Source organism: Batrachochytrium dendrobatidis (assembly GCF_000203795.2).
Source record: "Batrachochytrium dendrobatidis JAM81 unplaced genomic scaffold BATDEscaffold_5, whole genome shotgun sequence".
NCBI classification, from domain to species: Eukaryota; Fungi; Chytridiomycota; class Chytridiomycetes; order Rhizophydiales; genus Batrachochytrium; species Batrachochytrium dendrobatidis.
In genome coordinates this window covers 883,971-906,301 of record NW_006281103.1, presented here as the reverse complement: position 1 = coordinate 906,301, position 22,331 = coordinate 883,971, and the positions used below count along the sequence as shown (strand labels likewise).

General features: G+C 40.8%; 11 protein-coding genes across 11 annotated transcripts; 7 read left to right on the top strand and 4 right to left on the bottom strand.

The window, feature by feature from the left end:
* Nucleotides 1-252: 252 nt before the first annotated feature.
* Nucleotides 253-1,242, bottom strand: BATDEDRAFT_24549 (uncharacterized protein; the record flags this gene model as incomplete). The annotated part of the gene is made up of 1 exon (XM_006678416.1): nt 253-1,242. The coding sequence occupies one exon, from the start codon at nt 1,240-1,242 to the stop codon at nt 253-255; it is 990 nt and encodes a 329-aa protein (XP_006678479.1).
* An 832-nt stretch (nt 1,243-2,074) lies between these two features.
* On the top strand, nt 2,075-3,725 carry BATDEDRAFT_11021 (uncharacterized protein; the record flags this gene model as incomplete). Its single annotated transcript, XM_006678269.1, has 6 exons — nt 2,075-2,173; nt 2,346-2,543; nt 2,624-2,795; nt 2,868-3,215; nt 3,303-3,566; nt 3,634-3,725. 6 exons carry the CDS (start codon nt 2,075-2,077, stop codon nt 3,723-3,725), a joined length of 1,173 nt encoding a protein of 390 aa, XP_006678332.1.
* Nucleotides 3,726-3,939: 214 nt separating this feature from the next.
* BATDEDRAFT_19470 (uncharacterized protein) lies at nt 3,940-5,714 on the top strand. The gene is made up of 3 exons (XM_006678322.1): nt 3,940-4,285; nt 4,429-5,415; nt 5,507-5,714. Exons 1-3 carry the CDS (start codon nt 3,974-3,976, stop codon nt 5,627-5,629), a joined length of 1,422 nt encoding a protein of 473 aa, XP_006678385.1. The 5' UTR covers nt 3,940-3,973; the 3' UTR covers nt 5,630-5,714.
* A 2,756-nt stretch (nt 5,715-8,470) lies between these two features.
* Nucleotides 8,471-9,323, bottom strand: BATDEDRAFT_88393 (uncharacterized protein; the record flags this gene model as incomplete). The annotated part of the gene is made up of 4 exons (XM_006678600.1): nt 8,471-8,694; nt 8,765-8,806; nt 8,944-9,028; nt 9,102-9,323. The coding sequence occupies 4 exons, from the start codon at nt 9,321-9,323 to the stop codon at nt 8,471-8,473; spliced, it is 573 nt and encodes a 190-aa protein (XP_006678663.1).
* A 640-nt stretch (nt 9,324-9,963) lies between these two features.
* Nucleotides 9,964-12,431, top strand: BATDEDRAFT_34989 (uncharacterized protein; the record flags this gene model as incomplete). The annotated part of the gene is made up of 9 exons (XM_006678519.1): nt 9,964-10,198; nt 10,292-10,392; nt 10,515-10,903; nt 10,977-11,082; nt 11,173-11,379; nt 11,453-11,548; nt 11,679-11,881; nt 11,942-12,026; nt 12,115-12,431. 9 exons carry the CDS (start codon nt 9,964-9,966, stop codon nt 12,379-12,381), a joined length of 1,689 nt encoding a protein of 562 aa, XP_006678582.1. The 3' UTR covers nt 12,382-12,431.
* Nucleotides 12,432-12,626: 195 nt separating this feature from the next.
* BATDEDRAFT_11061 (uncharacterized protein) lies at nt 12,627-13,737 on the top strand (the record flags this gene model as incomplete). The annotated part of the gene is made up of 5 exons (XM_006678275.1): nt 12,627-12,807; nt 13,006-13,067; nt 13,152-13,224; nt 13,294-13,550; nt 13,627-13,737. 5 exons carry the CDS (start codon nt 12,627-12,629, stop codon nt 13,735-13,737), a joined length of 684 nt encoding a protein of 227 aa, XP_006678338.1.
* Nucleotides 13,738-14,165: 428 nt separating this feature from the next.
* On the top strand, nt 14,166-14,997 carry BATDEDRAFT_11065 (uncharacterized protein; the record flags this gene model as incomplete). Its single annotated transcript, XM_006678276.1, has 5 exons — nt 14,166-14,238; nt 14,306-14,380; nt 14,469-14,615; nt 14,678-14,737; nt 14,801-14,997. Coding segments are annotated over 5 exons (552 nt in total), but the record flags the coding sequence as incomplete, so codon positions are not given.
* Nucleotides 14,998-15,024: 27 nt separating this feature from the next.
* On the top strand, nt 15,025-18,186 carry BATDEDRAFT_88038 (uncharacterized protein; the record flags this gene model as incomplete). The annotated part of the gene is made up of 2 exons (XM_006678704.1): nt 15,025-15,440; nt 15,513-18,186. The coding sequence occupies 2 exons, from the start codon at nt 15,025-15,027 to the stop codon at nt 18,100-18,102; spliced, it is 3,006 nt and encodes a 1,001-aa protein (XP_006678767.1). The 3' UTR covers nt 18,103-18,186.
* Nucleotides 18,187-18,284: 98 nt separating this feature from the next.
* Nucleotides 18,285-19,096, bottom strand: BATDEDRAFT_24543 (uncharacterized protein; the record flags this gene model as incomplete). Its single annotated transcript, XM_006678415.1, has 4 exons — nt 18,285-18,463; nt 18,547-18,665; nt 18,794-18,875; nt 19,009-19,096. The coding sequence occupies 4 exons, from the start codon at nt 19,094-19,096 to the stop codon at nt 18,285-18,287; spliced, it is 468 nt and encodes a 155-aa protein (XP_006678478.1).
* A 794-nt stretch (nt 19,097-19,890) lies between these two features.
* Nucleotides 19,891-20,846, top strand: BATDEDRAFT_88217 (uncharacterized protein; the record flags this gene model as incomplete). Its single annotated transcript, XM_006678703.1, has 3 exons — nt 19,891-20,254; nt 20,317-20,553; nt 20,626-20,846. The coding sequence occupies 3 exons, from the start codon at nt 19,891-19,893 to the stop codon at nt 20,844-20,846; spliced, it is 822 nt and encodes a 273-aa protein (XP_006678766.1).
* A 95-nt stretch (nt 20,847-20,941) lies between these two features.
* Nucleotides 20,942-22,048, bottom strand: BATDEDRAFT_36919 (uncharacterized protein). Its single transcript, XM_006678548.1, has one exon. The coding sequence runs from the start codon at nt 22,018-22,020 to the stop codon at nt 20,956-20,958; it is 1,065 nt and encodes a 354-aa protein (XP_006678611.1). The 5' UTR covers nt 22,021-22,048; the 3' UTR covers nt 20,942-20,955.
* Nucleotides 22,049-22,331: the final 283 nt, after the last annotated feature.

The window sequence follows — 22,331 nt, the reverse complement described above, 5'->3', positions numbered from 1 at the left end:
ATACAAGAGTTGTATATAATGACGGATTATTTATTGTTGAATGGATATCATAGGAAATTGATGTGCTGTAATGGCAAGTTTTGGTTCAGTAAGACGTGTTTATAGATTTACTACAACTGACTCTAGTAAAGCCAAACTTGATATATGCCTATTTGAACTGCGTTTGGTATGGTCTTGAGAATGTCGAGTTGGTAATAAACCTCTAGATATATTGGGATCTGCGGTTTACAAAATATCAAGTGATTGCATTAGTTATACACGGGACTGAACTCTAGAAAAAATGCCTTTAAACCTGCTCATGGTATTTGAATAAAACCGTTTAAACTTGGATCTTGGCACAAACTTTTTACTTTCAAGCAACAAGCGAACATTGGCTTCTTGACGTTGCATGGCATTATCAAACTCCTCGATTTGCGTGCCAAGATCTGTAAAAACTCGCATATCAGCAATTACTGCTTGGAGAAATGCATGCAGCCTATGTTCTAAGGTTTCAATTGCTGCACAAACAAGTCTTTTAAATGTGTATCTTGCAGAAGCCAGATCCTTCAACACCCTATCTATATTTTTGTGTTTCTCGACAAGCAAGATGGCTACAGTGATGGCTTTGTCCAGCATCAAGCAAGCGGCTACAATGTCTGCCAAAACAGAAATAAACCAACTCTGGCACTCTTTATATCCTTTGTTTTGTCGACAGACATGCAATGACTTGATGGATTTTTGTGCGGTTTCTGCCCAGTTTTTTTGGGATGTTGCATAGTTTCTCATTGCTATCATGTATCTACCAAAATCTACACCAGCAGTTTGAGATGCTAATAGTGCAGCCATCATTGCTGGATCTATGCCATTAGTCCTTGATGCAAACAACCTCTTCCATCGCAGGTAGAGGCGAGAGTGGCCCATATACGACTCAGGGTGTGTATCTACACAAGAAAAGCTTGGTGAATCCTGAAGCAAATCCATCAGCAGCACAAGAAATTCTTTACGAAGTGTATTTGGGTCTTTATCAGTGACTCTCCTTAGAGCAGCGAGAACAAGTGGAGATGTAAACATTACATTTGAATCAACAGCTGCGTCAACATTCAACGGCTGAGCTGTAGCACGTTTTGTAGATTCAGTCGACTGTTGTGTCGTATAGGCTGGCATGTCTGTGGCTAAAATTGATGAGACTGACACACTTTCTGCAGTAGCACTGATTGCCAAACCAGAAATAACGCTGAACATCACCAGTGGAGCTGATTTCATTGTGATTGAAAATAAAGGTCAAAGTGATATTCTGTCAAGTCTAGGTGCGGTTTTTGTAAACATGCACTATAGCAGATGAGGTTATGAATCCGACCCTTGCCAGGGAGGAAGCGACAGTCAAGGGACATAACGTATTGTCCTGGTCTAGTTGGTCTGCGACTGCCATGTAAATGTATAATAAAGTCCTCGTACGACAGCTGCAGATGTCAACAAGGCATGACTTGTTCGACTATTGAATCTTTAATACTCGTAAGCATTCTAGTATTTTTGGGAAAACATAAAGTACTGCAAATATATACTCTGAGCCCAATGGTTTAGTTATGCAATATTAGAATGAACTCGACAAGATTTACGCGACTGGCCAACAAGACTAGTCGAATGAGTTTTAGTATGAACTGGTCAATAAGTGCGTGAAACTAGTCAGAATTTGGAATCTAATTCTCATTGATGTTGCAAGTTCTGTTCTTCATTCTAGTTCATCCTTTGTCGCTAACTGTAATGCAACGAATGTATGCAACAGCGCGAGTTGGAATCGATTTGCATTTCAGATTCAGACTTTTCAATATAAAATCCAACTCAACTACTAACCATTGCCACCACTATGATGACTACACTTCTGCATCGTACCATTCGACACTCTTGTTCATCTATGACTAGTGCTAGGGTTGTTCCTGTTTGGTCTGTAAGTGATGTGCATATTTATTCAACTGAGCCTAACTGCCTTGCTAGGCTCAGTCATACTGTATGACATCAACGCATGCAATTTGATAACTAGACTATTGCATAGGCTGCATTCCAAAAGTACTCTTTCTCTTCATCATCCAAGACATGCATGTCAGAGTCTGCTGGGATCTCGTTTGGACTCTCGCAGGATCAACTGGGACTGCAGGATCTGGCTCGCAAGTTTACCCAAAATGAAATTATTCCAAAGGTAACCTTTTCTTGAGTATCGGTATATGTACAGATACGTTCATGAGCATGTCTATGATGTGTTGCTGCTCCAATAGTATTGAATGAGGAATCCAATACCTTCTGCACGTGAAAATATCCACATTGGTCCGTATCAATGCTTTGTCAAATCTAACAATAATCATTCACGCTAGGCTGCACACCATGATCAAACTGGGGAATACCCAACTGAAATTCTTAAAAAGGCTTGGGATGTGGGATTGCTCAATTTGCATGTGCCAACAGAGTACGGCGGTCCAGGATTGGGTGTTTTGGATTGTGCTGTTGTGAGTGAAGAGCTAGCTTTTGGTTGCACTGGTATTCAAACAGCTGCTGAAGCAAACGGCCTTGCCGTAAGTTTATGTTTGCTTGATCGTATGTCATGGATTTTAAGCTCATCTTGACAGATACTCGTCTACTATTTATGCTTTAGGAAGCCCCAGTTATTTTGGCTGGAAATGATTTTCAAAAGAAAAAGTATTTGGGACGTATGGCTGAAGAGCCTTTGATGTGTGCTTACTGTGTGACTGAGCCTGGTGCTGGATCTGATGTTGCGGGTGCCAAAACCAAGGCAGTAAAAAAGGGTGATAAGTGGGTGATCAATGGTGAGTGCTTGCTATTTTGTTTTCAAGAAATTGACAGATTTAGCTACTGTTCTAAACCATTGATTATGACAGGAAACAAAATGTGGATTACAAATGGAGGCAAAGCCAATTGGTTTTTTGTCCTGGCAAAAACTGACGAGTCTGCATCTGCTGGTCGCGCATTTACGGGATTCATTGTAGATAGTAACACTCCAGGAATCACTGTTGGAAAGAAGGAGATGAACATGGGTCAGCGTGCATCAGATACTCGTGGCATTACATTTGAGGATGTGGAAGTTCCAGACGAAAATCGTCTTGGAGATGTAGGTCAAGGGTTCAAGATTGCTATGGGTGCATTTGATATTACTCGTCCACTTGTTGCTGCTGCTGCTGTTGGACTAGCTCGTCGTGCACTGGATGAAGCTACCAAATACGCTATTGGTAAGCGATTTTACCAACATGTAAAAGTATTTATGCAGACAAACGATGTCATGCTCATAGCTAACACATGTTTGATCAATTATGTAGAGAGAACTACAATGGGAAAGCCTATTGCAGAACACCAAGCAATTGCATTCATGTTGGCAGATATGGCGATTGGAGTGGAAGCTTCCCGTAGTCTAGTTTGGAAATCAGCATGGATGAGAGACAATGGTCTCAAAAATACGCTGTATGCATCCATGGCCAAGGCTCATGCTTCTGAAGTAGCCAACAAAAACGCAGCAGATGCAGTTCAGATTTTTGGAGGAAATGGGTTCAACAGCGAGTATCCTGTAGAAAAGCTTATGCGTGGTAAGTAATGAATTGTGACCTTGGTAGATACTCGTGTAAAACTAATTTGAATATTATATCTGTATAGATGCCAAGATTTTCATGATTTACGAAGGCACAAGTCAGATCCAGCGACTGATTATTTCCAGAACCATTGTTGATATGGCCAAATCCAAATAATATTCTATTAAAATTGGTGTTTTCAAATAATATTTTGACAAAGAAACAGTTGAACGAAACGAGTGTTTTGCTAGAAGCGAATATGAAGCAAAACACGACTTCAAAACCGAGAATAAACTTGAATTTTGACAATAACGAGTCCCGTGACGTGGGTGCCGTTTAGTTGGCAGCAAAGTTGGCTTGCAATTGCCACAGTTATCGATATGAGTGTTCCTGCGATTTCAGCTGCCATCAGTGATCTGTCATTGATGGAGCCTATAAGCCAGACACCTGCTTCTGAGCAACCCATGCTAGACAGTCTCACCCAAATCAGATCTCAGTTGACTGCTACTCTATCTGCCGACACCACGGGCTCTACCGCCGATGCTGCAGCAAGCAACCTTCTACTCGACAATGCCTGGATAACAGTCGTTGATATTGTCAAGCAACTCTCTTCTCTTCGTAGTAACAGCAACGATCAGGAGGTTGTCAAGGAGACTGAAGGCGGCATGCATATTGATACCGAGGCTGATCTTCTTTTGGATGATGTGGTTCCTATGTTTTTCCAAATCTGGTCAAAGGTCAGTGCCATTCAACCGTACTTGCAGGCTTGAATTGTTTAGACTGTCGTGCAGTTAGTATGAAGAGCGCATGGCTTTTCTAATCATAATATCTTGCATGCTAAAGCTTTAATCTAATCCTTGCCGTGAAATATTATTGTTAGGTTGGGAAAGTGCCAAAGGATATGTTTAAAACCTATGTTCAATTGATCAAGATACAGCATACACTAAATAATCTCTATGAGACTGGTCTGTTCACTAATAATCGACTCGCTAGTCTACGTGATCGTTTAGCTACTGTATCGACAATGCTTGGATCATTCGAGCCTTTTACCAACACAGATGCTTGTATTGCTGCCACAACCTGCGTCAATACCGTTGAATGCTTTCGTCAGGCTGATAAAATGGCTACTCAAAAGCATACCCAATGTCTGGAAACCCTTGATCGTCTACAGGCTGAGTTAGATGCCATTTCTCCTGTTCTTCATCCCATTCACGATCGTCTGATTGAAATCAAGGAAGAACTCCAGACTCTACTGAGTCGTAAAAACCCTCATCTGTTTTCACTTTCTGAAGTGCAGGTCCTGCAGGATGAACTCAGAGAAATTGATTCTGCACGAATTGATGGCAAATACATTGCTAAAGACGACGGTAGCGTTGTTGCTGGCCAAGCATCTGTCATTGAACTACTAGAATCTTGTTTCGACGATGTTCATGAGCTTTTGGCTGCCCGTGAAGCAGTTTCTGGTGAAAATCCTCTTCGCCCCATTTATGAAGATCTAATCCGTATCAAAGGAAAGCTTGAACGCTTACTTTTGGTTGGACGCTGGACTCTCAAATCTGGTGATCTTGTTTCGGTTCAAATGAAGCTTGGAGAGATTGACAACCTAAGAGTGGATGGCAAGTTTCTTGACGAAGCAGGTGGTGTACCTCAAGGTCAAGCTGTTATTCACTTTCTTCTTCACAAGTGTTATCGGCTTGTTTATAAACTACAAATTGCCTGTGAACCTGTTGCCGACTCTTTGATGCCAACGTATAATCAGCTACTGACATTGCAGCGATGTTTGAACGAGCTAAAACGATGGAGGGTCGAACTAACTCAACCAGAGTTGATTCCATATCAAATCAAACTATCCACCATCGATGCTATTGTAAGTTAATCTATTGTTATTTTTGGTGTAAGGGTAGAAAGCTTGCTGAGCTAACAGCAAATATAACACTTGATGTTGAATACAAATTTAGCGCCAAGACGGAAAGTTTGTGGATGAGGATGGTGAGATTCCTGAAGGACAAGGCATTCTTCACGATCTGCTGAGCGACTGTTATGAACTACTGCGCGATCTTCAAATGGGATGTAATGACTAGACTCAATGTTCATTCTTAATTTTATATGCGCATTTTTCTGGCCTGTTTTTAGCTATAATGGTGAAATAAACCAGAATACAATATCATTCTTGTTTATCTATTCAGTGCTATTCTTTAATGTATGGACGATCATGACTTGTAGATTGGCGAATTATAATATTCATTAATTTTGACCTTGATGTGTTATACTTGATTGTCGTCAACTATTACATTATGGATTTACCAGACATGTCAAGACACACTCTTAAACTACCCAAAAACTATAGCAATGTTAACGAATACACTCAATCCCTCTGTGCATTCATCAACGATTACTCTTGGATACTCAATGTGTGTTGTTTCATTTCAACTCTCCATTGGTTGAGCTGCAGATTCAATCAGCATTAACATTGCATTTCTGTCATTAGTGCCATGTAGTGGATATATTTGTCGACAATGTCTGGACAACACAGTTTCCAGAAGGCTGGCATGCATTAGCTGACCCATCCATCTGCTCTAGAATGGATTTACTTGCACTGGCTTCGAGACGAATACTTCCTAATAGGAATCAACAACTCGCTCCATGGCCCAACACCTTGAAAGAGTTTGTTGAGCGATCAAAAAAAGTGGCATTGCCAAGAAATCCAGATGACGAATGGGTTGTAGAAACATTGTCAAAAGGTATGCCTTGAGAGCCATTCACAAAATAACATTGACTCCAATCTACACATTTAAATTTCAATCAATCCTCTGTATTCAATGATATAGCACCGAAACTGGACAAACGATTAACTTATGGTATGAATCCAAAAAAACTCATCGAGGTTCAAGCATTATCTGCTCTTATCAACAACCTCGCCGAATCCAACACTATTACACGAATCCTTGATATAGGAGCAGGACAAGGATATCTCGATGCTGCACTGGTATACGGGTATGGCCATACGGTAATTGGTGTAGATGACGACATGGTACAGACTTGTGGAGCAAAATTCAAGGCAGGCAGGACTGCTAAACGTGTCGGTGTCAATAAGGCTATCCATAGAGATTCAGTAGACCAAAACAGTCGGGAATTACCCAAAGCTTTTGGACAATTATTTCACGTTAATCGCCGAGTGGAACCAACCGAGACTTTTCAAACAGTATTGAATAGTCTTGTAGTAGCAAACACTACACTCCACCATGAACGCTTGGCACCACCAGTCGAAACCATTGATCGAGAAACCGATGCAACGTGGATGCTGATTGGACTTCATACTTGTGGTGATTTGGCTCCATCTACTCTTCGTCAGTTTATAAATGGCACTGCCAAGGTGTTGTGTAATGTTGGATGCTGCTATAATCACATTACTGAAACGTATACGTCTGATAATGTGCCATTGAATTGCACGGGATTTCCTCTCAGTAAACATATTAGATCTACTCATCTTCAGCTTGGATTCTCTGCTCGTATGACAGCGTGTCAGGCCACATGTAGATGGGAAATGGATCCTGATGGATCCAATACAAATTTTAAAAAACATTGGATGCGTGCAGTACTTCAGCAACTTATTGTAGACGAATTGGGATTGGTAAGCCGTGAAAACACTCACAATATCAAAGTTGGAAGGCTAGGTCGTAAAGGAAAATTTGATTCACAGAATGCTCAAGGTGATGACAGATACGACGAGTCTGATGAAGTACTAGGAACACAGTTTGCCGCATATGCTACTATTGCTTTGAATTGCTTGTACAATCAAGGTATATGCGATTGTCCATTGGAAAAACGCACTCCAGAATTTTTGGCTACATTTGGGAAATCACTTGCATATAGGAAGCATGAAGTGGCTGCATTGTGGACACTACGGGCTATGATGGCTGAGGCTGTTGAAAGTTTCATTCTATTGGATAGATTTATGTTGCTGGTTGAGGCAGATATACCTGAATTGGTCGTGCGTATGGTTCCAATCTTTAAATTGGAGGACTCTCCTCGAAACATGGCGATTATTGCCATTAAAACATGATTCTGTTGAGATCTTTCGAATCAACACGACTGTCTAGCACATTGTACTGAAAAACAATGGAAACTTGCCAAAATAGATGGATTAAATGCTTTTACATGAATATGATTCAAAAAGTGTATATTTACAAATTACGGGTGGATATTGATGAACCGTGCACTAATCATTGACTTTGATCTATGGCTATTATTTAAATCGTGCAATCATCATCTGCTATTAAAACCACGCCATCAAAAGTAATAGTATACAAGGTAGATTGTATCAGTGCAAAATACCAAAAATGTATAAGCCAGTGCATTTTTATTATAAATATGGAATTGGCATTAATTCTAGTTTTTAAACAGGTTTTTTTAGATATCAAATCGATTCATGTGCAATACTCGAGATTTTTACAACCCTATTCATGTAAAATCAAGCATTTGTGTTTCAATAGCCACAAACTATAATATTAAGCCTGCTTCTTTTTCTCTTATAGAACAGTCATAGATTGTACGATCACCAGATTCATCCATCACAATCCAAACATTGACTCGATTATTTCAATGTTGTTAATCAGACTCATATATATTGTATTCTAATCTCATGTTTGCGTTCTAGTTTAACAATGATTGCACATCTCGAGAATGAAGCTGTTGTTTTCATGCTAATTACCAGGAAACCCCCAGTCAACTAAACAGTTCAAGACACAATGTTGTTTGATAAGTTTGGTAGGGATTGACTACTTATTATGATTGACACCCTTATTTAGTGATCCATTCTACGTGAATACAGCTGTAAAGTCAAGATACGCTCATCTTGATCAGATGCAACCATCGAGTCTTATTCCCGCCTATTTAGAATGCATTTATATTCAACGCTTTATTCATTTAAGGTTTCCAGTCTCTTCTTCATCTCTTTTCTCGTCTTCTTCTGCAAGACTTGTGCTATCTGCATCGTTTTCTTGTGACATATCGCTCTTGATTTTACTGCTCTGATCTGTATCAATAGGCGTTGCTGTGCTACCACTTCCACCTATGGGCCGCATTGCTTCTAGTGTTCTCCGTCTATGCATTGCTTCCTTGACCGTAATCATATGTGGCACAATCTCTATATTGATGTAGTGTTGGTTGATTAGATCTACTCTAGACTTGTAAAACCATTCAACTGTACAACTCACCGGTTAAAAACTCGAATTCCTGCACATCATTCACAGCCAATGCTAGAATATCAAACAGTTTATGATTAAGATGAATAACATCATGTCGAGTTGGTAGCTAGTTTACTACATTTGAAATAGATATCCATAATATAAATAGGATGCATCCGATTCAAACCGATTTCAAGTAGATTACTCACCAACATCTGAATAATTCAATGACCGTCGATGATCTCTTTTAGCATAGTCAAAGGCCTCGCTGGTGAGCAATTCCAAAAACAATTCCTATTCGAATCATTTGTATAAATCAGTCAATGTAAATCGGTACATCAAGATATATGAACTTGACAGTACTTACCGTCGCAACGGCCACTGCAAACACCGCTTCAGCAGTGGTAGATTGGACATCCTTGTCCAGTTTCATGATCGACTTGACTCGAGCTTGGGGAAATGTAGTGCCAACTGCCTTTTCCTTTTTTGCTATGGTTGGTTCTTGAACAGTAGAATCTAAAGCATCTGTAGGTGCAATAACAGGCTTGACTGGACTGTTGGGTCCACTAATAGGAGATGCGCCTGACATGACTTTTTATTGGACAAAATTCAATCTTGTCAAATAGCGACTCAAATCTATGCAAATTCAAGCTGATTTTTACAATTGTTGATTCATGCAAGACTATTGAAGGTGTCAATCTTACTGAATGTGTTGTAAAATGAGTAGTTTTGCTACTCATTTTCATTCGTCACAATTTGTCAATCCTTTAACAGTGTCACAGAACTCATACCGTCCATTCTTAAACTCTGCTAGAGTTTAATAAAATAGGGTTTGTACAGCATGCGATACCCGACACGATGTTTATCCAACAAATAATCAATTTCTAATAGAAAAATGTAACGACTATTCAATCATGATCTATTCTAAAATAGTCGATGCAAGATAATGTTATTACTCATGTGAATACGACTGGAAATCAAGCATGACTGATTGCAGTTTGACTTTGCTATCAGAGCATAGCTTCACAACGTAATCATGCATCTATTACATGTCTGAGCGCATTGCCCAAGATTCACGGAATGCCAGTCATGTGAATACTTGATAAGCACTAAAAGACCATCTTGAGTGATCTATAGTTTCCCCAGAAATTGAAAAGTGGCTGTCGAAGCATCAACTGGTTGATATACAAACTATAGCGCTTTGCATTCGACTTTGAGTTCCTTACAAAATGCTCGGATTTGGACGACAAGCTTCTAGAAGATTACGACTTCTGATACTGTTTTTAATTGGAGCCTATGGACTATATCATCTCTCTTTTTACTTCAATCGACGCACTAGCACCACCAAACCATTCTTGGTCGGATATCCTATTGGGGACAACATAGATATGGAGGGTGATGCTGAATTTATTCAAGGAAACATTTTCCCTGATCATGATGCTCAAAATTGGCAATCATCTATCTGTATGTCAAATGTGCTTACTTTTCAAACACCATGTTGGAGGCATGAAACTGTTTGATTTTCTATTCCTAATCTTAATTTGTATGGATTAATAGTCACTGCTAATATTACCAGATATCAGCTACCAAGTCCGAGTACTGGTCTTCCACCCAAAGATGGTAGTGCAGATTTTGTCAAGCAAATGTATGTTCGTGAAGTGAGTATCTACGTTTGGTTGTCACGCACTATCTGGATGTAAACCTGAGCCCTGCTTACTGTATAGAGTCAAATTTGCATACATGCTGATGACTATATGTTGACGCAATTTACTTTATACAGATGATTCGCCATGCATGGTCTGGATATATGAAATATGCTCGTGGAACAGATGAACTTGATCCCTTGACAAAGACTGGACACAGCTGGACTGAGCCAGGATCCATGCTTTTCACTCCAATTGACTCCATGTCGACTCTCTTTATTGCAGGAATGATGAAAGAATTTAATCAGGCCAAGGCTCTTGTGATTGAGAATTTAGATTACGACAAAGTCGACACGGATGTAAATGTGTTCGAGACCGTGATTCGTGCATTGGGTGGGTTGTTGTCTGCATATGATTTGGATGGAGATGAGCGGATACTAGCACTTGCAGTGGACTTGGCTGATCGTTTGGAATGCGTATTTCAGACAAAAACTGGAATCCCAGAAAACATTGCTAATCTGAAAGAGTGAGTTTGTTATCCATGCTTTGGTATGAGATTGGATACGTTTGCTAATCACTTGGCTGCATTTGAAATATAGAAGAAAGGCCAAACCCGGATATCTTTCATTGGCAATGGTGGGTACCAATCAGCTAGAATATCAATATTTATCGGACATTACTGGAAATCCAAAGTATGCCAATAATGTAAGTTGCCTATACTTTATTGTTCAAATTTTTCATTTCTGTTTATAAACACAGTTTGGATGCTGAATATTGACTTGTGAATTACTATAGGCTTTGTATGCGCTTGAGCAAATCTCATCAATCCAGACCAGTATCAAGGGGTTTGCACCTATGGAGATTAGCACATATTCTTTGACAGAAACATCTCAGTGGTATGCTGTCGCCTTGGAGACAGACTCATACTATGAATATCTGCTCAAGTTGTGGCTATCTACTGGTGATGTTCGCTATAGAAAGTTGTACGATGATGCAGCATCGGTAAGAATCGCCAAGGCTCATTGTATGTGTGCATTGGATATTAATATTCAACTCATCGTTTTATTGGGATTAGGCTATTGAGGAGCATTTATTGATCAAGACACCAACTGGAGGAGCTTATTTAACTGACAAGAGATATGGCGTCACATCAGATAAATTCCATCACTTGGTGTGTGCTTGTTTCATATGCTATTTTTATGATCATGTAGTGGCTATATTCAAATAGTCTGATACATGTGCACAAAACTAATAATGATTGTTGGCATGCTACTGTATGGGACTGTACCAATCTGCGATAGAGTTGCTTTGCAGGCGGGATGTTTTCTACAGGCGCAGTCACACTCGCCAATGAGGACGCAGATCGTTATTTCAAGATTGCCTCTCAGCTTACGCAAACATGCTATGACTCGTATCAAATTTCGGAATCTAAACTTGGGGGTGAATGGACAAGAGTAGATGCTGATGGAAATTTGATAGCTCATACTCGCAGTTACATTCTAAGGTAGTATTGAGTATGCTTAATGATCTTGAATGATTTGATGCCAACATCTATTTTTGGTAGGCCCGAGACTGTCGAGTCCATTTTTTACATGTGGAGATACACTCATAATCCTATTTACCGAGAATGGGGATGGAGCATTGTCCAGGTAAATCTATAATTGTCGTGTACTGTATTTAACACGGTGTGCAGTTGAAACTGTAATTAATAGGATATTTTTAAATACCACTGATTAGGCATTGGAATCCAATTGTAAAGATGATGTGGGATATCACGGCCTAGACGATCAAGGGAAACCACACAATCGCCAACAGTCTTTTTTCTTGGCAGAGACACTCAAATATCTATACTTGCTGTTTTCAGACGATAGCACGATTGATTTGAGCAAATATGTATTTAACACCGAGGCTCATCCAATTAGCGTTCGTGGATATGGACGTCGAAAGGATCCGAAAAAATGGGTTGATATTCCTAGTCCTGGACACTTTAAAACCCATGACTAACAAAGTTTGGCAACTGGATAGGATTTTTAAAATGAATGGGCGGTTTAGAGAAACATGAGTTGAAAGCATCGTGAATTGCTTTACTGCCAATATTTAGCTCGACTTTGGCAGTCAGGGTTTGATCACATGCATAGAACAACGTGATTTAATTTTGTATCTGAGATACACGTGACAGTGCTATTGGCTTGTATTTAGTCTCCAGCCTTGACAAATGCATACTCATAGCTGCAGTTATTTCTATACCAATGAGCAATCAGAAAGGACACAGTCATACTGCTGGTGCTGGAACCACTGTTTCTGACAGAGACATTGTTTCTACCTTTAAATTACTGCTTATTGGTGACTCTGGCACTGGAAAATCCTCACTTTTGTTACAATTTACAGACGACCTTTGGCTACAGCCTGATGAGGTGTCGGCTACTATTGGTAAACCATGCTTATTTACGATTGATTTCATACCTATTGTTTTGGCCATTGATTTTATGGATATTTGTGCTGTAGCGCAGACCCTTGATGGCTATCCGCATCACTTTGCATAGACCCCTGCTATTCTTTTTGAATAGTCGCTGAGTGGCAAGATTTTATCTCATATCTAAATCTATTGCAACTGTAATGTATATGTAGGTGTAGATTTTAAAGTCAAAGTAATCGATATTGATTCCAAAAAATATAAGCTTACCATCTGGGTAAGTTGTATGCCATGGATTCAACAAATGGTTTTAATATCTGAAGCAGCGGATCTCATTTTGTCGTGCTCTGTGATTGGGTAGGATACTGCTGGACAGGAGCGATTTCGAACATTAACATCGAGCTACTATCGTGGTGCCCAAGGAGTTATTTTAGGTATGACGACGGTCTCATTTAACTGGATCCTTTTCTACTTTATCCACTCACCTATAACTTGCTGTTTAGTATATGACGTGTCAAACAGAGGATCGTTTGATCATCTCCAAACGTGGTTTAATGAGCTTGACACGTACACTTCGAGCAATAACTCTGTTGTCAAGATCATTGTAGGAAACAAGAGTGATAAAGATGTTTCAGGTGGCCGCGAAGTTCCTCGTAAAGAAGGCGAGGCATTTGCCAAGAAGATGGGAACTCTATTCATTGAAACGAGTGCTAAAACTACTATGGGAGTCAGAGATGCATTTGTTGAGGTTGTTCGTCGAGTAAGTTGCTGTATGTTTGGAGTTGCGATGTTTGAATTCTGGATTCATCTTATTTACATGTGGCGATTATTGATAGATTATTGATACGCCGTCACTTTGGCAACGAAACCAGTCTGGTTCACGAACAGGCAATGTGACTTTGGCTGCTGGTACATCTGCTGATGCACAATCGTACTGCAGCTGCTGAGTATGTTGGTGATATTTTTTGGCCCTATACACCTTAACCACTAATCCTGTCTATGCCTTCTCTACTATTTGATTCCGAATTTCTTTGTTTCTCCCATTTTCTTTTATATCTGTCACCAATTATATATATTTAAGCAAAGCAATGGATTAGCTTTTTAGTTATTGTGTGGGTGGGAGTGCAATTGCTTGGAACTGAATGCAGACGAGTAGTTGGATAGACTTTAATTTGGTAGATGAACTGCAAGTGATGATTTTGTCCTTTTACCCATTATTTTGTTGTGGCTATCAGCAGACTCGAACAATATGCGCATTAATGAAAACACCACCATTATGAGTGACAGTGAGTTGGATCAGGAGAAGGATGACACTAGCCCAGGAATGCTGGCTAACTTTGTTGAGTATGAACCTGATCTTTAATTAGCTCTAAACTTGGTGCTAGTGCCATACAGGACCGAGCATGTTCCAACATATCATGAGTGGATGAAAGACGAGTTTCTTCAAAGTACGCATTGGTAGATATATACATGAAGCAAGCATCCAAGTGTCTAATCTGTTAACATGGTGTTTAGAAATGACGGCATCAGAGCCTCTTACGCTTGAGGAAGAGTATGAGATGTGCGAGTCTTGGCGCACAGATGAATCAAGTATATAGTTGTCAAGATTGCAGTTTCTAGTTTGAAACGATACACACCATGAATCAGAGATTATAGGACTGATCCATACACTGTTTAGAGTGCACGTTTATTGTATTATCGCAGGATATGGCAGACAATCGACACGGACCTTTGTGTGAGATAGCAGGGATGATTGGTGATGTGAATCTGTATCTGAACGATCTAGACAATGCTCAGAATGCAGAAATTGAGGTTATGATTGCAGGTAAGCTAATGATAGGACATGCGATGTATGTGGTGATACTAACAAGATGGGAATGTGAATAGAGCCAAGTGCCAGGAGAAAAGGGTTTGGCAAGTGTGCGACGCATATGATGATGAGATACGGTAATGGATTGGATGAGACAGTGGATTGTAAGGGATTTCAAGACTAAGTCTAGTATGAAATAGGCCAAGAACAGTTGGGATTGAAGCAGTTTACAGCCAAGATCTCGTTGGAGAACCAAGCAAGTCGAGCCATGTTCCGATCGCTGGGATACCAGTCAGACAGTGTATCACAAGTGTTTCAAGAAGAAACACTTGTATGGAAGTGTCATGGATTGATCCCAGACATGCAAGGGAAACCAGACTTCAATGAAGGGTTGTAAGCTTTCCAAGTTTTGTAAGACGGGTGGATGAGACGACAGTTGGTGTCTCACGAACGACATGTGCTGCAATGGTTGGCACTGCAGCCATCTGCAACCAGCAATACAGTCCAGCCATCGCTGCAGTTGGCTTTGGTGTCGTCAGACTCTCTGCTGCACAACTTCCAAATTCATGTCATGCCTGCCTGGCTGATGGACTGTTCCAAACTCACAAAGTCCTTTGTTGTTGCTACCAACCTTGCATCTGACTCCATCTCTGTTGCTATTATATCAATTGGAAATAACCCAGTTGCTGCAACTCCCAATGGTAACTCTGATGATCCTACGAGGTTTGTGGCAGAGGGTCTTTCTTTGGCTGTTCAGAGACTGTTTGGTGAGTTTGAAGAGGACGGTCTCGTACCAATGCATACAAACCTAGGAATCATCATGACTGGAATGCCCATCGAGTTGAGTCTTTTGAAATTCGGCTTCTCTGCATGAATGCTGTCGCTTGACTAATCCCAACTGTTTGATATCAGATCTGCCATTCCTATTCCTTCTGGTGAAAACTACGACACTGCTCTAGCCCAAATCATTCTCAAGACCAACTTGTCAATATTGGGTTTGCTGCATTCAACCGACAAGATCGATTGTGCTCCTTTAGATCCTTTGACTAGAAAAAATATACATAGCCAGTTGGGTGTTCCTCCTACTTGTTGTGCTGCTGAAAACTTAATCCCAATTCTTACTCGCATGATTCATCATGGTTTGCATTTTTTTGACGCACTTCAGCTACCATCAGACCACTCCTTCATGTCCCCAGATCTGACTATTATTTATGAAGTCACACTTGCCGCGATGGAGTATTTCTATTTCGAATTTGGTCCCTTTTCCAACATCACCAAGTTTGAATCTACAAATACCGCCAATAGCACTCCACTCTCTACTACATCCACACCAAAACCATGGACTCAAGCATCAATGTATACTGTTGTTCTTACCAAGCTTAATGCCGCTAGATCACGTCTTACTGCCCTTGGATATCCACCACCAAAAGGTGTGCATTTATCAGATCCAAACTCTCTTCGTAAACAAGTTAAACATTTTCAGCGTACCGTTGGTCTCGAAGTGACAATGGTGTTGGATAAGCGCACACGTACAAAAATGGACTCAAACACTACTGGAAGAAAAACTGCCGGTGATGTTGTAAGCGAGATTGGTGGTGCTATGATGAATTCACTGCGATCAAAAATCAATGATTTCACAGGTTTGCATGCTTGGGGAGTCGATAACGACAGCGATGATCGGAGCGGTCAAATGGATACTAGGAGCGATGATGGCGAGGTTCATAAAAATTATTCTCTTTCATTCGATCCCCCGTCTCTAGCTGCTACTCCATCTAACCCTACCCTTGGAACTCCTACCAGTATACCTTCTACCTCACAGCCCATTGGTCCTCTTGCTGCAAACACCTTGACTGTAGATAATTTGGCTGCAGTGGCTGCTACAGAAACCAACCGCGTTCTTGTAGACTATATTAAATTGGTTATGGAGGACAAGTCAGTCTCCAGCATGAATGAGATTAAAATTGGCGCTGATGGCAACGATGGCGGATTCAGTCGCAACAATCAAGTCGTTGATGGGTCACAATCACCTAATCCCAGCAAAGATACTTCCAATACACATTTAAATATAGGCTCGTCGTGGAAGATGGGTCGCAGGTGGAGTACAACTAATGGACTTCCTCTTTTTCCAATGCTTTCTCAGAATAATAGTGTAAAGTTGTCACAAACAGCAAATTCTTTGGCTGCTGGACCTGTTGGAGGCAGTGATAAATCGGCCGGTCCAACTCATCAGCATTCGCCATCATCTATACCGCCTGTTTTGGGTCAAACGGATGCAAAAAGTATTGATCAGGATTTTTCACAGGGCAGTATACATGCCAACATACTCTCACCTAGATTTTCTCGCGAAGCTTCACTTGCATCTGCCTCTAGTATTCATCCTAGTCAGAAGCAGCTCGTGGATTCATCATGGCTTACAACATCTATCTCCAGCTCACAAAATATCAATGATACAACTGCACCTATCTCAAATGATAGCAGTCCATACGCTTCAGCTCCACCTACAGTGAGTGACGTTGCACATGCAACTTCTCTTGCTACACGCAACGCATACGAAAGTACAGCGCGTCCAGTTGGAAACTCCAACTTGCCAAAGCCATCGCTTCAGCCTGGATCTCCTCAAAAAAATGGAGATAGGAGTATTGGTGGAGCAACGAGCAAATTCAATTCGTTTGACTTGACATTGAATGAAGCGAATGTTGGTGCGGCAAATACTGACGGGTCTGGATTGAACAATGCGGGCTTCCTCGAGTCTGAGAGTGCACAAAGGGGTCGTAATAAACCTCGATGGATGATGGAACTAATGGCTGAAAAAGATACTAGTGCTTCCCAATACAACACACAACGTTTTTTCTCTCGATCGATATCTGTGCCCCTTTCAACATCGACTGGAGCGTGTCCAAGACCATCTATTCAAAGCATGCATCGATATGGAGTGTATACTAACCATGGCTTTTCATCAGCCACTTTTATTACACATGCATTACGTGATACGAACAAGGATACACAGCTAGTAAATGGAATGCATCGAAGAGCAAGTTTTAGTGGATTCTCAAAACCCATCGATTTTGTTAATGTACTTCCGTCTCATTGGTATCAACAACGGAATCATCATGTGTCCTCTATGCCTGCTGAAATGAATCATCTGATAAATGAACTCAATACACATTGCGGCACTGTTGCTCAGGCCTTGACATCGCTAGATACTCTTTCATCAACCATATCTGAGCTGGACGAGTACATACAATCACTTGAAGATACAATAGCTCAACGCACCCAGCTTATAGACCGATCGCTACTGATAATGGAGCAATCTGCTGCAGATCAAGATAAATGGGAGGCGATAGTGTGCGACACTGAAAATGATGGCCAACGGATTGAATATGCATTGGGGGGTGCCAGTGAGGTGGTGGTAGAGTTTGAAGGAGAAATGAGAAGGTTTTTAAAGGGAGTGAATGCCGCTGAACGACGGGTGGGAGAAATCTTGATTGACATGGCTGGATAGAGAACGGATCTGATGGCTCTTGACTAGATTTTAAGCTTGTAAAATGAATAAATAACCTCGATTACACCAGATGCTGTATATCAATGTCTATTCACATTGCTTCAACCCCAAGCTGAAACTCAAAAGTTTATGAATATATGAATGTATTTTTGCTATCGTTAGTCGATCCTTGACAATGTGGATTACCACTGGTGGTAGCACAGAATTTCAAAGTCCTTGGCATGATACTCGGATCCACCAAACGAATACGAAATACCGCCAAGATGATCGCCAACTTTTCCAGGAACCCAGAGTCCATCACGACGGAATCTGCCGATATAAAGTTCCTTGCCATCAGGCTCACGACCACCAATGATTGGAGCTGAGAATTAGTTTAGATAAATCAAGGGTTAAAATCAGGCCATTGATGTAGAGATTGAATCTATAACCCTAGTATTGCATTACCATATGCATCACTGAATTGGGTGTTGGCATTGCGCACTGCCACCCATTCAAGATGCTGATCGTCAGCAACGAGGACTTCACAATTAGACAATGTAACTTCCTTGCCAGCGTATCCGATGCTAATACATGAATGGAACCATTTAGTTTTCCAATGACAACCACCAAGATTCAAGCTGTGAACGAATGAGGCGTAACAACGAGCTAATGATTCATGCAAGATTAAACATGGCCATCTAGTCGTACTCACCTGCAGCCTCCTAGATGCTGGCCCATTTTCCCTGGATGCTCTCCTCCATTATAAAACACTCGAGAAATAAACAGTTTCCGTCCTAATGCATAGCACTAGTCAGACACATGATCGTAATAATGAACAATATACAAGTCATAGAATGACAACCAGTCACTTGCCATCCTTTTCTTGACCACCAAGAACAGCATGTTCAGGAACAGATCCATTCTTACTAGGTTCCCATCCAATATCAACCACGGGTGGTTGAGGAGCATTAGCACCATATCCAGTCTGTCGTTGAAAAGATGAAGCAGTAGCCATAACTGGGTTGATTTAAACTGGTTTGAATCGACAGTTGTCTTGACGTAAATAGAGAACTGGATCAAGACGCCAAAATACATCAACAGCCAATTCACACTAAATTTACTCGAGTTGTGCCGAGTTTACTAGTTGATTGGTCTTTCTCCAGACGATCGCATGCAAATTGTGGTTTGATGATAATGGATGTTGTAGGTAACGGATTGGGACTATTGACTAAATCTGTAGTAGAAAGGCAGCGAATCTTTGATATTCAAGGTACTACAATTTGAATGCATCCACAATCTACACCCAGTTTATGCAATATACATTCAACAGTGTCTAGACCACAATCATTTTTAGTTTTGTCGGGTGTAACGGGAGTTGCCTGATAGATAGTGTGAGATAAGCCACTGCACGATCTTAATGTTGTTGGTGAGTGCACTATTGCCGTTATCCTAATCCATGGCTTGCAATGTGTATACTTTTTTAGTGTAGCTGCTTGAGTAGTATAAACATCCATCCATCGTGTCTTTTCTACCACAATGTCGCTCGTTTTGTTTTGGTATGATTTTTAACATTCTACTTATACTTTGCAAGCTAATTTGAAGCAATCGTGTAGGTTTACGGATAATTCTTGTTTTCAAAATGCTGCAACGACAGCCTGCTTGATGCTATCAGAATGTATTCAACACGATGAAATCGTGATGTTAAAGTATAAATACTCGTCTTGATTCTCATTCTGATTGTCGATAGCCGTGAGCTTGCTCAATTCAACAAGATACACTAAACTCTAAATATCAAGTACTTCAGATCAAATGGCCACTACCATTGCACTTGCTGATAACAACCAACTGCTTCCGCTACATTTACTGTGTAAGGATTCTTATTCAATCAGTCCTAATCTATCTATTCCCTTGTGGAGAGTCAAAGAACCCAAACGCATTCCCATTGACATGCCACTAGCCAAGTCTGATTTATGGGCTCATGTGTGGGGAGTATCGCTGCTACTGGCTCAATTGGCTTGCTCTGTCTTTCAGGAAGAAGTGGTTGACGCAACTGTTTTGGACATTGGCACTGGCATGGGAGTATCTAGCATTGCTCTAGCTATATCTGGTGCTGCGTTGGTGGTTGCTACGGACTTTGCACCCGAATCTGTGGCTATTGGACGAATGAATGCTGGTATCCATTTGCATTGCCACTATCGTTGTTATTGTTATGCTCTAACTTGCTATGTGTGCTAGAACTCAATGGGTTTAATGATTCCAGGCTTAGATTTGATCACTTGAATTGGCATGAGCCTTTAGATTCTTCCCTCGTTGCCAAGTTTCATCTGGTTGTTGGTGCCGATGTCATCTATATGCGCAATGCCCTGTCTAGCATTGCTCGTATCGTTGATGATGCCATGCTGTCTGGTGGTATCACTGTACTAGTTGATGCTGGTCGTCCAAACGTTGAAGAGTTTCAGGATGCTTGTTTCGGTAAAGCATAAATGCATTTACACTCTACTGGCTTTATATTTATAATGGTCCAATTCAACTTTTGTTTTTTAGATCGTGGACTCGTTGCTACCCATTACGATATATTCAGATATCAGACATCTGTCTGTGTGCTACGCAAGGCAAGCATTGTTGTAGTCACCAAAGGCGAGCCTTCTCTTCGTTCCCAAGCCATTCATCAACGCATTGCAGAGTTTTGCAAGAGTACTGCTGGTTTGCCTCTTGAAACCAAAGAGGTGTTTGTTAGCGAGTTTGGATGCTGCCAAAAGACGTGAATATGAAGGCGATGTGTTTGTAGTTATAAAAACAAATTCACTGGTTTCCAGGCTTTCCAAGCATACTAATACATATGGTTTTTAAAAATATATTCAAAATCCATACGGTTCAGGTGAATGTTAGATCTTGAAGCATACTGTTGATGATACAAATAAGATTATCTAGTGCAAATAGCACTTCAGTATCAGGACCTTGACCATCATCCACAAATGACGAGTGCGAAAAATCCAACAAATGAACCTGAACTGGATGTAAATTGCTCAACGAATTAACAGGACAATCAGAGTCTTGACTGATGGCTCTGTTCCACGCAGATGGATCGCCTTCGTATACCAACAAAACAGATGCACCATAAATACGCAATGGTATTGATTTTAAAACAGATCGCAGCTGCACAAGTAAATCTCGCGTACAAGTCATGATGGTCTGGACCTTTAGACCCTCGGGAGTATTCAAACTCAACATCGTAGGAGTGAGTGAATCAGGGTGTGAGGTGCATCCACGTTGACCAGGAACTGCCAAAGTAAAAAATGCCTCTAATCCAGCACGAACCAGTTTAAACGAGGCCGTTTGGTTATCTTCAAGCGAGGTTTTCTTGGATTCAAATAATATGGATCTACCAAAAGATCGGTCATAGACATCGTAGGTTTGGGTCTTGGGTTGAAACACCTTCATGCCACAAATCCTCAAGCCAATAGATCCAGAAGTAGTGATTTGTGACTGCAGAATCATAAGGTCTCGCTTTTCTGGCGATACACCATCTCCATACAATCTTACTCCCACTTTAATGTCAGAAATGCAAGGAAAAGAGTATCCTGCAGTCAAGTCAGATAAAAAAAGCTTCGCATATCTAGGCGGAGAGTGTTGTAGTATCGGGGTCAAAGGATGCTCAACAATGGTTGGAATGGAGTCTGGGAGGTCAGACATGGAAGGATCAGAACAATGACCAAAGTATTGAGGCATGAAAAGACGATACATGTTGGAGTAGTTTGAAAGAGCATGACGGTAGAAAGCAATTTCAGATAGAGTGGTGGATTTAACCAAGCAAGGACTGGTTGTGGTAGTAGAAACAGTGCAAGGCTCAAAAGAGTCTACATGTCCAGCAACCTGATGAACAAACGATCGCTCTGTACACTTGAGTAGTTTGGCAGAAGGTGCAATGAATTCGGTCATGACAAATCAATAAAATGAATTCCATTTCAGACAAGCTATAGATATAGAGTCTGGCCATCAAAATAATGGCTTATGTCGTGTCAATTGCCAACAAGACCGACTTGGTTCTTGCCCAGCATTGCCAGACATGCATTTATATCATTCCATGATTTTGCTATCCATGCTGATCGCTACTGCTCTTGCTTTTGGATCTGCTGGCAAAGGACTTTCTGGAGATTCTCCTTTCAAAAAAACTTCATCGCTGACCCCGCTCAAGTCCATCCTGTCTTTAAAACACTGTTCTTTGGTACTATCTCAGTTGTTCTATCGTG